The following is a 14642-nucleotide window of genomic DNA, read 5'->3' as shown; positions in this document are numbered from 1 at the left end:
GACAGGAAGGCCTGGAGGAACATTGTCCATAGGGTCGCGATGGGTCGGACACGACTTCGCAACTAACAACAACAACAACAACATTAAGAACTTGATGAGTTACTGGTCCTTCATTAGATGATGCCATTCTTTGCTTCCAACATATAGGGTAGTGTTTTCTTTCAGTTGTGGGGGATCATTTGAATAAGCGATTGTAGCTCTCAGTGCCCACAATATACTTCTAAAAGTAAATCCAGGCAACCAAGAGTACTGGGTCTTAAAACTGTTTCAGTTCTAATGAAGTATGAATCTAAGTTCTTTCTCTTATTTGGTTTGCAAAGCGTGAGGCAGGATGCGCAGGAAAGATCAGAGTACTCCTGCAATATATTTAAAAAAGAAACAAAAGCAGGATAAATTGACATATTCCATGAGCATTTCTTCAGAAGCTGGAGGAGACCTTGAGTAGCTTTCTCCGATGGTCATATTGGGTAGGGAATGGAGGGGACTGCTGTCCAGGTTTTGGACTGAAAATTGTTCTAGAGCATTCAGTTTGCACAGCATTTCAAACTACCCACCTAGCTCACTTTGCCAAATTTATATTTGGCCAAATTGGGCCCCAAGTCCCAGGAGTCATTTTTAATTACATGAAATTTTTCACAGCATAGTTGGTAACAATTGTTACACAGGGAACTGGGTTAAAGAACCATATTGCTATATCCTATTTCTGTTCCCATTGTTGATGTCCTGTTTAGCTGAACAACGAGCTGAAGGAAAATCTGAGAAACACAATAATCAAGAAGTATAGGAAGGAAGGAGAAGAGAGTGTGACTAATGCGGTGGACAAACTTCAACAGGAGGTATGTTTAAGAGATATGGGAGTTAACACAGATAAAGATCTAGGGGAAGAAATGGGAAAAGCTGAATTTATTTATATTTTTTATTTATATATCAATCATGGCAGAAAATAAAATGACGCTTTCCCCCTGTCTTCAGATTGTGGGATCTTTTGAGCCATTTTTTTCTGGGTTCATTTTTATCTATACAGATAACTTTCAAAATTAGGCTGCAGTTGTTTTTGGCCAGATTATTGATCCCACTCATCCTGGATCCCTGGGAATTTTTCCTGAATGGAAGTCATAATGCCTTTCCTTCCAAGAGAGCTGTGGATGAAAAGATTAATCAAATGAAGATCCAACAACACTACTCAAAAAAGTGCTGGTGGACTTGACTATTGCCAGTTGAGGGGGCTTTATGCCTACCCAGAATGTACCCCTACCCAGAATGTAGGTGCATATTTGGAAAGAAGTAGCTTTAGGACCCCTTATCTGCAAGTAACATCTGAAGAGGGCTGCATTTCCACCAAATAACTGTTTGAATGATCTTGTATATGGGCAAGGCACTTGTAAATGTATCACAGATAGATAACTTTCCCATGCCTTTCGTTCTGTGTTGATATTTCATGGTCCAACAAGGCCTGTGTATTTTTAGCAGTCTTGCCTCATGCATGAAACACCAGATCCCAAAGGAGAACCACAAAAGTAACTGGTTAAAATAATCTGCTGGTCCTATTTAATGATCAAATCACTGGAATACCTCTCCAGTTCTTATTTCTACCCTCAACCATTTAATAATCCCGTTGCATGAGAAAATTGGAAAAACAGAGGGGTCTTTGTTGAGTAAAAGTGGTAAATCACTTCCTGATTGTCAAGTATTTTTCTTGAAGCTATTAATCTCCAGTTACAGAGAAGCATGGCATAAAATGTAATTAACAGAGGAACACAATTCTCTCAGAGAGTGGAGGGAATGTGCTTCATCTTTTGACCAGTGCAGCAGGGCTTCAGATCAATATGTCTGGTTATTTTAGAATTTAGATGATCATATTGGACGTGGCTAGACACTTTTAAGGTACAGTGAGTATGATTTGGGAACATACTGAGTAATTCATTCAAAAGAACAAGACTGAGGGCATTTTCCCAACTGGGGGGAAGTTTTACTCATCTTTTTATTTTTAGAAACTGCTGATAGGAAAATGGATATTTCTACTCTTCAGTTTATAAGATCACTCTATTTTATTTCAACACTTGTGAAAGTATGTTGGTGTAAGCCACCGCTATACCAAGTCTAAACAGGAACATCATCCTAACATGTATCCTTAGAAGATTTGCAATGACTGAAAGGTTCTCCCATTGTCCAGTAAGGCAGAGAGTGTGTGATAATAGAGGGATCATTCAGCATATGTTCCAAACTGTTCAGAAATAAATCCAGCTGCATTTAAATTAACTTCCCAACATACATGAGATTGCTGCCTAACAGTATACCGTAATATGAATGCACAGGGAATAAGCTGCTCTGGGCTTGCTCAGAGATTATGCATATATGGGTTCTGGATTCATGCCACAAACTGGAAGCTTGGGATACTTCTGTGTAATCATGATATCCGATGGAAAAAGACTGTACAAGGAAGGGAAGAGACTCCTTTTGACCGTAATTGAACAGAAATGCTTGAGTATGCCATGTCTTTACAGGGAATTACATTTTTCAGCAATGATTCTTCCACACCCAGCTGACATAACATCCACTTGCAGGGAGTGTAGCTTGATATAGTGAGAAAAACTAAAGTGACATGTTCATTGATTGAACAAACCAGTGGAGGCCAGCATAGGCCCATGGATACGAAGCAGAAGTGGCGCGACCAAGAATGGCTTTATATTTAACAGTAGGTGCCAATATCTTCCAATTAAGAGGAGACTCTTAATATAATTGTATCAAATTCAAGTCTTCATTAGCTCCAGGTATTCCTCTACAACAGGGGTCTTCAAACCTGGCTCTTTTATGATTTGTGGACTTCAACTCCCAGAATTCCTCAGCCAGGCACGCTAGCTGAGGAATTCTGGGAGTTGAAGTCCACAAGTCATAAAAGGGCCAAGTTTGAAGACTCCTGCGCTAGAAAGATGAAGCATTTAGTGCCAGAGGGTGGTTCAGTCTTTTCCTTACATCTCTCTCAGAATGGCCGCCCTTCTCTACAGTTCAGAAAATATATTACAAAAATTCAAAAACATTTTAAAACAATAAAAACAGTAAAACCGGTTAAAACAACATTTAAAACATCCAGTTCAAGATACACAAGAGCAAGATCTTTGGCCCGTTAGCAATATAGCCAGGAAATGGAGCCCTTGATACATTCAACACCCCAGGCCTGGGAACATAGCCAAGTTTTTAAGGCCTTACAAAAGACTAACAGGACTGGGGCCTTTCTAATCTCCAAAGGGAGGATGTTACATTGAGCCGGGGCCACTGAGGAAAAAGGCGGTTTTTCTACTCCCTGTCAGCCAATATTCTTTGGCTGACAGGATTTGCAGCATAAGCATCCTGCTTGACTTAGTTGGACAGGTAGAGAGACTCTTGGAAAAATTTGATCTCTCAGATACCTCAAGGCTTTGTAATAATAACAGTTCTATCTTTAATAGAACAACTGAAGATTTGCAAAAGCAAGTGACGAGGACTGACTTGAGTGCAGGGTTTTTTTTTGAAGGCGCTTTCTTGAGAAACATTTGATGCCTACACTGTACTGTTACACATTTTTCTAGCTCCCAAACTGAAAAGAGACATTGTAAGCTTCCAGAAACAAAGTGAATTTTACTGCTTCTTGTGGGAAGAGATGCACAGCCTTGTAACTATATAATGGCAACAAGAAGCTTAGTAAAAAAAGTTTTATTTTTTTGTTGTCTGGCTGGTGGGTGGTTGTGTACTGACCTTTTTATGAAAAATGGCCACAAGTTGTGCATACCAGAAAGATGTGTTGTCAAAGACAGGAAACGTAATTTTGTAATTTTGGCCCAATACCTCATGCAATTTTGGTTTTCTCATAATGTCTCGCTGCCTGTGTTTTTCAGTTTAAGTGCTGCGGCAGTCATAATTACACAGACTGGAGTGACAGCTATTGGTACAAAGTTGAAAAGGAAGGAAGGAAGGTCCCAGACAGCTGCTGCAAGACAATAACTGAAGCATGTGGTAGAAGAGATCATCCTTCAAATATCTACAAAGAGGTAAAAAAAATTAAAAAGAAATCAAACAAACCCGGGACCTCTCCTATTGTCGTTATCTTAAGAAAACACTGATGAGACCTTTGATTGATTATGCTCTTTGATCAATCATACCTTGGTCATTATGCATTTGAACATCATAACAACCTCAATCTAGAATTATACCATAGTATAGGTAGTCCTCGTTTTACAACAGTTCGTTTAGTGACCATTGAAAATTACGACAGCACTGAAAAATGTGACATAACCATTTTTCACAATTACAACCTTTGCAGCATCCCTATGATCATGTGATCAAAATTCAGATGATTGGCAACTGGTTCATTTTTATGACCGTTTCTGTGTCCCAAAGTCATGTGATCATCACCTTTTGTGAACGTCTGACAAGCAAAGTCAATGGGGAAGCCAGATTCACTTAACAACTTGGGTAGCTTATCAACTGCAGTGATTCACTGAACTGTGGCAAGAAATGTTGTAAAATGGGGCAAAACTCAAATGTCTCTCTTAGCAACATACATTTTGGGCTCAGTTGCGGTTGTAAGTTGAGGACTATCTGTATTTATCTTGATTAAGTTGTTCTAGAGAAGTAAACATATAAGCAAGTAGATACTTATATTCCTTGGCAGGGCTGGCCCTACTGAAGCGAAAGATTCTGGAAGAAAAGAGTGCTAACCTACTTTTTTTTATTAAGAAAACGAATGGGAATATCCGGAACTGAACTCACCCTAAAGAGTATTTTTCTTCTTATGTTTTTATTGCGCACATAAGCTTTTCAGTGTGAAGAGCAGAGAAGCACATATTTTAAAGTGTCCATTTCTACTCCAATTCTTTAGAATTGATTTAAGTGCAAAAATCCATTTTTCCACCAAGGTGGTTGATGCTTTCAGCCTCTAGGATACTTTGCTGGATGATGATGATGAAGCAGCAGTCCCTTTCAGTGGGGCTCAGGGTAGGATTAAGGGACATGAAGGCACATGAATAACTTCTGCAACTAAGCTTGTTTTGGCCATGCAGAGGCAGACCAAACTCTGCCTCAGGGCGTAATTGCTGACTGCTGAATCCAAGGGACTTTTTTTTTAGCTTTATCCAAAATGATGGGGAAAGAGACTCTTCTGAAGGAAAATTCCTTCACATTTATCTGAATTTTCCCTATATTTTTCCCTGCATCTTTTTCCTCTCTCTTTTTGTCTTTTGTTTCTAAATGGTGAACCTTCCTTCTATCATTGCTGCTGTATTATTAAAAAAAAATAACTAAGAGGGCTGAGCTACTTTAAAGACTAGCCCAGACATGTCAAACACAAGGCCCGGGGGACGGATCCGGCCCGCGAAGTGGTTTCATGTGGCCCGCGAAGCCATCCTGGAAACAGTGAGGGAACGGCCCCCACTGCCTTGACCCTGGCCCAGAGACCCTCCTTCTGCCAGAGACCCTCAGATCTATCCCACTCCTGCCCAGGCCCCCATAGGCACCCTTGATGTGAACGATGTAGAGCTGGCCATGCTCACCCAGTAGGCCATACGCACTCTAGCCACGCCCACCCAGTAGGGCACGCCCACCCAGGCCACACCCACCTGGCCCCTTGAGGGCAACCGCGATGCTGATGCGGCCCTCAATGAAATTGAGTTTGACACCCCTGGACTAGCCGGTTTATTATTGTATAAAAGTGGATTTCAGACCACTTCTTCCAATTCACGGAAGTTTAGATGATGATAATAAAATGGGATATTTTTAACTTGTCACAAGTCTCTTGATTATTTTTGCTCTGAATGCTCAACGGGGAACTTCCAGATAACCCACAAAATAAGCAGTGTTCCCAAAGACTTAGAAACAATAACGAACCATTTCCTCTTGATGAGATTTTCTTCCAGCCAGTATTTGAATTTGACCTGCCATAAATAGATTGAGAACATAACTGAGAATGACTGCTTTGGGGAAGATCTCCGTTATACTACTTAATTTATTCCGCTGCAGTTATATAGCCCTGGGAGGCAATTGATAAGGAGAATAAGGTGGAAGGGGACAATTCATGACTGCGGTCATTATTTTTAATCACTTGTTTTTTATCTTTGCAAGAACTAGATTGTGAGAAATGTGAGGCAAAATGGGCAGCAGGTTTGAGAGCATCTGGGAGCTTCATGACCAATGAAGGATCTGACTTTAGATTGTCTCAGCATGTTTCCTTCTGGCTCAATTTTAAAATCATGGGACATATCCTTGTGTCACTGCTGGGGTGCGTGGGTGTGAAATGAATAATGAACATTCAGACATAAAAAAGAATATGTCTGTAAAAAAAGAATATATGCTCAGGTTACACAACCACTTATCCTGGTAATTTTCTGTGTCTGCAAGAACTTGGTAGATCTGAAGGAGAAGCAGGCAAGACATCAACTGCATTATTTTCCAGAAATAACAGCTAGGCTTGGCTGATCCCAGATTATGTATCACACTTTCTTAGGCGTGTCTCTACTCCTGGTTGAAAGATGACTCCACCCATCCTCCTTAAACCCACTCCATACAAGGCTCTATAGAAAGCTTATCGGGACATGGGTGTCACAGTATGGATGGGGATGATTCTTAAGCTGATGACAGTTTTGCCACAAGTATCAGCCTGTGTTTACTCCATCCATTTGTATGTTTGTGTCTTGAAGGAGGTGACATTGTACAGCACGGGAAGATAAAACCAGCTTAAGATAGGTATGAAAAGTAACATCATCTCAATGTTTTATTCCCAGGGTGGCTGTATCACAAAGCTGGGGAACTTTATCCAGGAACATTTGATAATTATTGGAGCTGTAGGACTCAGCATTGCATTTGTACAGGTATGTAACCAGCAAAGACTGAATTATGCATGCTTTGAGTTTGACAGGCCACTTGGAAAGCCAACTTTGTCGTGGTGGTTGGTAATTGGAAGGCTGTAACCAAAATTTGTACTGTAAGAGGCCCAGTGATACAGCTTACCCCTAATTGAAGTAGGGGTAAGGGTTTTTTTTATTATTAAAGTAGAACCTTGCTAAAGATTGCATGGTAATAAAGGGAAATCTCATTTATTCGCCTGACTTAAAAAAAATCTGAATAGAAAATACTTCTCAAGAGTGCCATCCTCTTTAACGAATGTGATAAAATTTCAAGGAGAAGCTAACATGGGATCTTTTATTTCTCTCAAAGGTATTTTTTTGAAGCCTAAGTAAAAAACTTCAGAATGACAGTCAATTCAGAGTTCTTATGCAAACTGTGTCTTAAAATCAGGATTAAGTGGTAGAAACCTTATAGATCTGTGGTGATGTGTTAATTTTACAGTTTTATTATGGTTTTTATGTTGTTTTCACTTTTGATAGGAGCCATCCAGAGTTGGACATGATGGGGGAGTTAAATAAATGTTTTAAATAAATAAATATTTTAAATAAATGAACTTCAGGATTCATTGTGGCTTTTAGTCACTATATATCCCAACTAACAAAGAGTATGCTGTTTTAGTTGTTTTCATCCATCACGGTTACCACTTTTGTTTTTAGGGTCTGTGGGAGCAAAATATACTGAAGCACAGGCATTTATTTATTTATTTTAAACATTTATATAGTCGCTATGTCTCTCCTCCCCCCAATCTTATGTACCAACTCTGGGTGGTTCCAATCAAAAGTGAAAATAACATAAAAACCATCATAAAACTATAAAATTAACCACATTAAAAACATCTTTAAAAACCCTGGCACCAAGACAGATGGATAGATCACGATTTGCCAGGTAAATACAAACAAATTCCTGTCAAAAATGTCTTTAAAATATTGAAACAATTGTTATTTTCTATTTCTTTACCCAGGCAGCACCCCCCACCCCTGCCAGTCATACATAAAGGTGTTGACCTGATCTTAACTTTATATTTTTACAACAGCAAATAGTTTAAGCTGAAACCTCATCTTACTTTACACTATATATGCACTGGAATGTTCTCACCCTTGTATCTTTTTTTGAAATTGAGTATTTCTGGATCCTGAAGATTTATGGCTGTCATTTACTCTTGGAGGTTGTGTGTTCCTCCAGGGCAAAGGACTATATAAACAAACACTGCAAAGATGTTATCCCCACTTTTTTTTTAAAGTCAGTCAATATTTAAAGGAGCATAATTGGCTCTGAAGACCTACACTCTTTTACTGTCTAGAACAGGGGTAGGCAACCTTAGCTCTTTTATGACTCGTGGACTTCAACTCCCAGAATTCCTGAGCCAGCTGGCTCAGGAATTCTGGGAGTTGAAGTCCACGAGTCATAAAAGAGCCAAGGTTGCCTACCCCTGATCTAGAAGCTTCCCTGCCTAAATAGGATTTTTACTGTGTATGAATAGCCATGTGATTTCATGTTGTTTGGATGCTGGGTTAAAAATGATACAAGCAGCCCTATTTGTGGATTGGAACCTGCTTTTCAGTCTAGACCTCAATGACAAAAAAGAGACTCTTGAGTTTTTGAATTATTTTAAATTGCATTTTGTTAAATGTGTAAATGGAAATTCTAGTAATTATTTTTTTTCTTTTTCTGGTAAGGGTGGGGGAAGGCTAGACAGTGTCTTTTTCAAGAAATGTGAACATTTGTAGAGCAGCCAAACAGCACCCTCTGGTGTTCATGTAGCACAACAACAAATCAGCTTTGCAAAGCCCTGAGGAAGGGAGAGATTTTTGAACAGCTTCTACAAATTCCCCTCATCAGAGGTGTAACCCACTGTGACAATTACATTCAGTGTCTAGGAAATTAGTAGTTTTACATCACTGGGTATCTCCCTCATCCCTGCACATTTCAAATAACTTTGGAGAGTGTTAGCTTTTTGTTTGTAGTAAAAAAAGGAAGCATGCTGTGAAAATGCTGGAGAGAGCCCAGTTCTTCTAAGAACAGTACAGCTCACTTGATAATTTTTGTTAAAAAGGATCTGCACACTAGGATGTAATCCAGGTTTTGCTTTCTTACAATGCCATAGAAAGAAATGTCCCTATGTGTAATATATTGATTTGTCTTAAAAGCTCATTGCCACCCTGTTCAGTTACCTCATGTCTTACCAAGAGAAAATCTCCAACTCCTTCCTGTAGGTAAAGGTAAAGGTTCCCCCACACATGCGTGCTAGTCGTTTCCGATTCTAGGGGCCGGTGCTCATCTCTGTTTCAAAGCCGAAGAGCCAGCGCTTGTCCGAGGACGTTTCCGTGGTCATGTGGCTGGCATGACTAGATGCCAAAGGCGCACGGAACGCTGTTACCTTCCCACCGTAGTGGTCCCTATTTTTCTACTTACATTTTTACGTGCTTTTGAACTGCTAGGTTGGCAGAAGCTGGGATGAGTAACAGGCGCTCACTCTGTTATGCGGTACTCGGGATTCGACCCGCCAAACTGCCGACCTTCTGATCGACAAGCTCAGCGTCCTAACCCACTGAGCCACCGCGTTCCTACTCCTTCCTATAAGTCCACCTAAATGCACCCACAGCATTCCTGATTATAGGATACAATTTGATTTAAAATTTATTTATTAAATTTTTATGCCATCCACCTCACTGATAAAGAGACTCTGGGCAACTTATAAATGATAACAAAGATAAATAGCAAAAAAAAAGTTTCTAAAAGCTAAGACCAAGACACTGACGGCACAGGTGAGATCTTATCCTGTTAACCATCTCCAGTCAGCAGCACCCCCATTAAGCCATTGGCCAGGGAATTCTGGGAGTTAACGTTGAAGCCTTTATTTGCCATCCTAGATTTTAGCAAAATTGATATAAAATTGCACCAATTCGTATCATTCTGAGAATCGAAGAAACACTAAAACCGGGAGCCAGTTTGCTCTAGTGGTTAAGGTACTGTAAGGTTTCCCACTTAGCCTCACAATTGCCCCAGCATTACTCAGGAATTTAAAAGAGCCAAAAAAAACTCCTGAGCCGAGGTTTCAGCAAGCAAACAACTTTTATTTTGATCAAAGTAGAGTTGGGTGGCCACATCTCTCTTCGTGGCTGGTAGAGAGATGAAGGCAACAACCAGGAAAGATGTCTTCCACCTTTTATACCTTTCCAGAACAAAGAGATCTGGTCTTGGTACTAGGAACCAAAAGGTACAGAAAAATAATTCCTAGATGATGACTCATATACAACAACCCAGGCTCCACCATAACTCCTTTCCCCCCTCCCCTTACCATGTTCTTTTCATGTAAGCAATCCCCTGTACCTAAATCATATATGTGTGTGGTCGAATCCCGAGTGCCGCGTAACAGAGTGAGTGCCTGTTACTCGTCCCAGCTTCTGCCAACCTAGCAGTTCGAAAGCACGTAAAAACAAGGTTCCATCCAAAAAAGGTGCCGGAACTCTGTTCTGAGCGTTCTATGAGAAAAAAAGCCATATATACAAAAAGTATCACTACTAATATCAATATTACTAACATCAACCTTAAACATAATAAAATCCCTTCAGTACCATACTAGAAAGCAGGAGACTATCAGTTCAAATCCTGCCTTAGCCATGAAAGTCAGCTGGATGACTTTGGGCCAATGACTCATTCTCTCAGCCCAACACCTTACAGTGTTGCTGTTGCTGGGAAAATAGGAGGAAGGAGGTGAGTTGATGGATATGTTCACCACCTTGAGTTATTTGCAAAAGTAATAAAGGCAGGATATAAACAAAGCACATAAATTGCATGGGACCACAGATGTTCTGGCTTAATATTATGCCCCTCCTCTTACTTACCTCTGTTCTCTTTGTCTCCTAGATATTTGGGATGTGCTTTACCTGCTGTCTGTATAATAGCTTGAAGTTAGAGCCTTACTAAGAGCTCATGGACCCCCCCCACCTGTTCAATTCCAGCCCATCACCTACGTTCCAGCCCATCACCCTGATCTTTTCTACAGCAGCACAGAACTATCAACCTTTCCAGGACTTTGCTGCTTCAAGGATCATCATTCTAGGATCATCTAGTGTCTCTGCCAGAAATAATAGTCCTCCTTGAGTCAATAAGGAGGGAATTCAGTGCTCAGTTAAGTCATTTCCCTGCCCCTACTCCAACTATAATGGAGCTATAGAATGCAGCCTGGTTGAATTCTTTACAAGCACACAACCTGAAAGAGTCCCTCAGAGCTCCCGAGGATGCGGTGCCTTTAGTCTTTTCTCAAACCATCAATCAAGGTCTTTGAGCTCTGAGATATGACAACTAGGCATTGTATGCGTGCAGTAGATGCTTTCTTCCTTTTCCTAAATATAATGTCTTTCTGGAAGTTTTCATGACATCTTACCCAAGAGGATAGCTCTGTCAATAGATACTTCTACTGGGAAATTTTTCCTCCCGATCTCCTACAGGATGCTACCCGGGGATTGATGAATAAGGTTCCCTGCACATTCCCCCCCCCTTCAAGGAATATTTTTGTCCTGGAGAAGAATATTCTTTTGTGCTTCTCAAACCAAGTGTTGAAAGACATTATTTTGTTCACATAATTAGAGATTTTGGACTTTAAAAAGGTATCAAAAACTGATTTCCTGCTTGTGGAAGGCTGTTGAAATAATCCCACTTTGTGGAATACAGTAGTAACTCTTCATAGAATTAGATCCATTTCCAAAATGACATCTCTTTTCATTGGGGAAAAATATATGATCAAGTTTGAAGGCTGATATGAAAGTCTACCAGCCAGGCATGACCTGATAGGAAGAGATACACAACTTTGCTCACCTTACATTATGAGTGGGATTCATTGGGGGGAAAAAAACATTGAGCAGGTGGTGTCTTTTCTAAAAAGTGATCCTTGAAAATTGATCAGCAAAGTGATCACTGCTTCTTTGCAGCCGTAGTAATACTCCATCTGGTGCCGTGGAGGAGGCTGACCAGGCGCTGGCTCCCACCACTGGATTTATTAGATTTCCCAAGAATTCATCCAAATGGAGAAGATGCCTATCCTTTAAAGTTCTTCAGGGTCCAGTTGGCATAGCTAGAACATTTCTTGTCCTTTTTTGGGGTTTCAAGTATAAAGTTTTTTAGTTAATGCACATTTGCCCCTCATCCATAGCAGTGGGCACTTGAGTGTGCTTTTTAAAGTGTTCGCTATGGATTGTGGTTCCTACAATCCCTGGCCATGCCAATTGGGTTTTTTGGGGAGATGCAGTCCATACAGTATTCATAAGAGGGAAATTGCCTATCCCTGGTTAACAGACTACTGCCTATAAGGTCTGTGATGCTTTGGAGCCTAGCAGGGAAACTCTTGTTTGGTTTACTTGGAAGCTGTTAATACCATTCTCCATTTCCCCCATCTCTTCCCTTATTGGTTCTTTTGACAGAATTGGCAGCAAGGGAAGTCACTTGATCTGAGACTTTCCCCCCCCCCCCCACCCGGACCTTTATATATTCCCTACCCCACCGCAAAATCACTATTCATTTTCTCAGAGAAAGGAAAGGTGGAAAAAAGTATTTTTAAAAATCTATCTCTCTTTTTACTGCAAATACTAACACTAACTCACACAGTTCTGAAACTTCCATGTTGTTTTGAGTCCCAAGAGATGAATGTTCAGAAAGCAAATGGGAAGATGAGAAGACAAATCTTCCTTTTGTAAATGTTCACACTGGAGTGGTAGTGGGGGAAAGCTATTCTCACTGTAAAGGTTGACAGGTCTTAAATTATTGGCAGAAATTCATTTCTATAATTAGGGGTGAATTATTTCCTGAATACGGCATGGTGTGTTCCTTGAGAAATGAGTTATTAATTAAACTACTGCTATGATAGCTTGAAATGATGTTTGACTACTGAAATGTACACGCATATTGGCTAGCTTTCTTTTTCCTTCTTTCTGGGAATCAAATAGTGCCATGGTATAAGCAGACCAGATATGCTGATTGGTAAACTGTGCCTGCTCTTTTTACCTTTTTTAATATATATATATATATGTATATATTAACCATGCTTAAATGCAGTTTATGTTGCTGGCCAATAAAGTTAAATGTGTCTTTATTTGTCTTGTTTAATCCTGAACTGACCTATACAATGGAAGAGTAACAGCAATACATCTTCCTAGGATGAAGACTGTGCAAAAGGGAAGTTCTCAATTTTCTTGTTGTCCAGGACCCTCCTTAGCTCAAGTATAATTGCCTTTTGGGTTAATAAAAACAGATTCTACCGCTACCCCTTACTCATGCATTTCAGAAAACCAGCTCATTTCATCTTCTGAAATAATATCTGTATTAAAATATTTTTCATATGGCAAACATTAGAGCAAGTCAGGTTACATTTTTATGTGCTGGACCAGAGACTAACTATCTGTTGCTGCAGTTAATTTGTAATGTTACCAATGGGTAGGTCTAAATACCCGGTGATCTTGGATGATCTCATAAAAGGTTGGCCTTGGATGAGAGATCACCAGAAAATCCCCAAAAATGTAGTCGGAACTGGCAAGCAATGCTGGAAGAATGTAATGACACATTACTTCCCTGGCAAATGGCAAATTGTTCCTAAGAAAGCCACACAGATTTCTCCTTGAATCAACATGAGTTTGTCTGGGGTATGTAATGTTCTTTCCAGCTTGAAAGTTGTGCCTGTGCTTTGAATGGGGTGCTTGGGGGCTGTGATTAAAAAGAAAGGAGTCAGGGAAAAATATTTTTTAGTAATTTTTAAATTAATATCATTACAATTTGATGACTACCCACTCCAAGTTTTTTTTTAAAGGATGTACATGGTCTTGCAACTTGGGATGTGCACCTCTTTTATAGTGATAATGCAGGGGTGAAATTGTCTTGCCTCTCTTTCATTCTAGACCAGACATGTCAAACACAAGGCCCGGGGGCCAGATCCGGCCCACGAAGTGGTTTCATGCGGCCCGCGAAGCCATCCTGGAAACAGTGAGGGAATGGCCCCCACTGCCTTAGCCCTGGCCCAGAGACCCTCCTTCTGCCAGAGACCCTCAGATCTGTCCCACTACTGCCCAGGCCCCCATAAGCACCCTTGATGCAAATGATGTAGAGCTGGCCATGCCCACCCAGTAGGCCATACGCACTTTAGCCACGCCTACCCAGTAGGCCATGCCCACCCAGGCCACACCCACCTGGCCCTCTGAGGGCAACTGCAATGCTGATGCGGCCCTCAATGAAATTGAGTTTGACACCCCTGTTCTAGACTATACAGGGAATTATTGTTCCGTGATTACAAGTGGGACTAGCAAATCAGTTGCTAAGCGATCATGCCTATACTTTAACTTTCTTTTTCCCTGCCCTTTCACTCTCCCACCCTTTGGAATCCTCACCTCGGCACTGGGATAATTAGTAAGAGAATTCATGTTTGTATTTACATGCATTGGAAAGGAAGGGATTATTAAAGAGTAAACAGGCACACGGTGGAGAATGCACATAGAAAGAAGTGAGTTAGCACTGACTGTTTGCCTAGTGCACTAGCAGCTCCAAGCAGAAATGTGAAAGTGATTGAAATTTTGTCAGTTACAGGCAGCAGCTGGGAGCCAGTGAATTAAGGTTACAGAACTGAGCTTGTTAACTTGTGGTTATCTTTTGGGGAAGCACTGTGATGTAGACAAAAATAACTCAGGAAGAGATTACTTATTGAAACAAACTGTGGAGGAAGCAAAAATGGGTCAGGCATAGGACAATGCATATAAACGGACTGTAATGGCAAATGTACAGTA

At 40.5% G+C, this 14642-nt stretch overlaps 1 protein-coding gene across 2 annotated transcripts in view; it reads left to right on the top strand.

The window, feature by feature from the left end:
* CD151 (CD151 molecule (Raph blood group)) overlaps window positions 1-12964 on the top strand; it is a 42320-nt gene extending 29356 nt beyond the window's left edge. For both annotated transcript variants that reach the window (XM_083350678.1, XM_083350679.1), the window contains exons 5-8: window positions 732-836; window positions 3873-4025; window positions 6753-6839; window positions 10744-12964. In XM_083350678.1, the coding sequence (XP_083206804.1) occupies window positions 732-836; window positions 3873-4025; window positions 6753-6839; window positions 10744-10803 (405 nt within the window). In that variant the 3' untranslated portion in view covers window positions 10804-12964. The remainder of the gene's footprint in view (window positions 1-731; window positions 837-3872; window positions 4026-6752; window positions 6840-10743) is intronic.
* The last annotated feature ends 1678 nt before the right edge of the window (window positions 12965-14642 follow it).

The sequence above is a fragment of the Vipera ursinii genome (assembly GCF_947247035.1).
Source record: "Vipera ursinii genome assembly, chromosome: 1".
NCBI classification, from domain to species: Eukaryota; Metazoa; Chordata; class Lepidosauria; order Squamata; family Viperidae; genus Vipera; species Vipera ursinii.
Note: the sequence above shows the minus strand (reverse complement) of the source record. Positions and strands in the feature narration are given on the sequence as shown.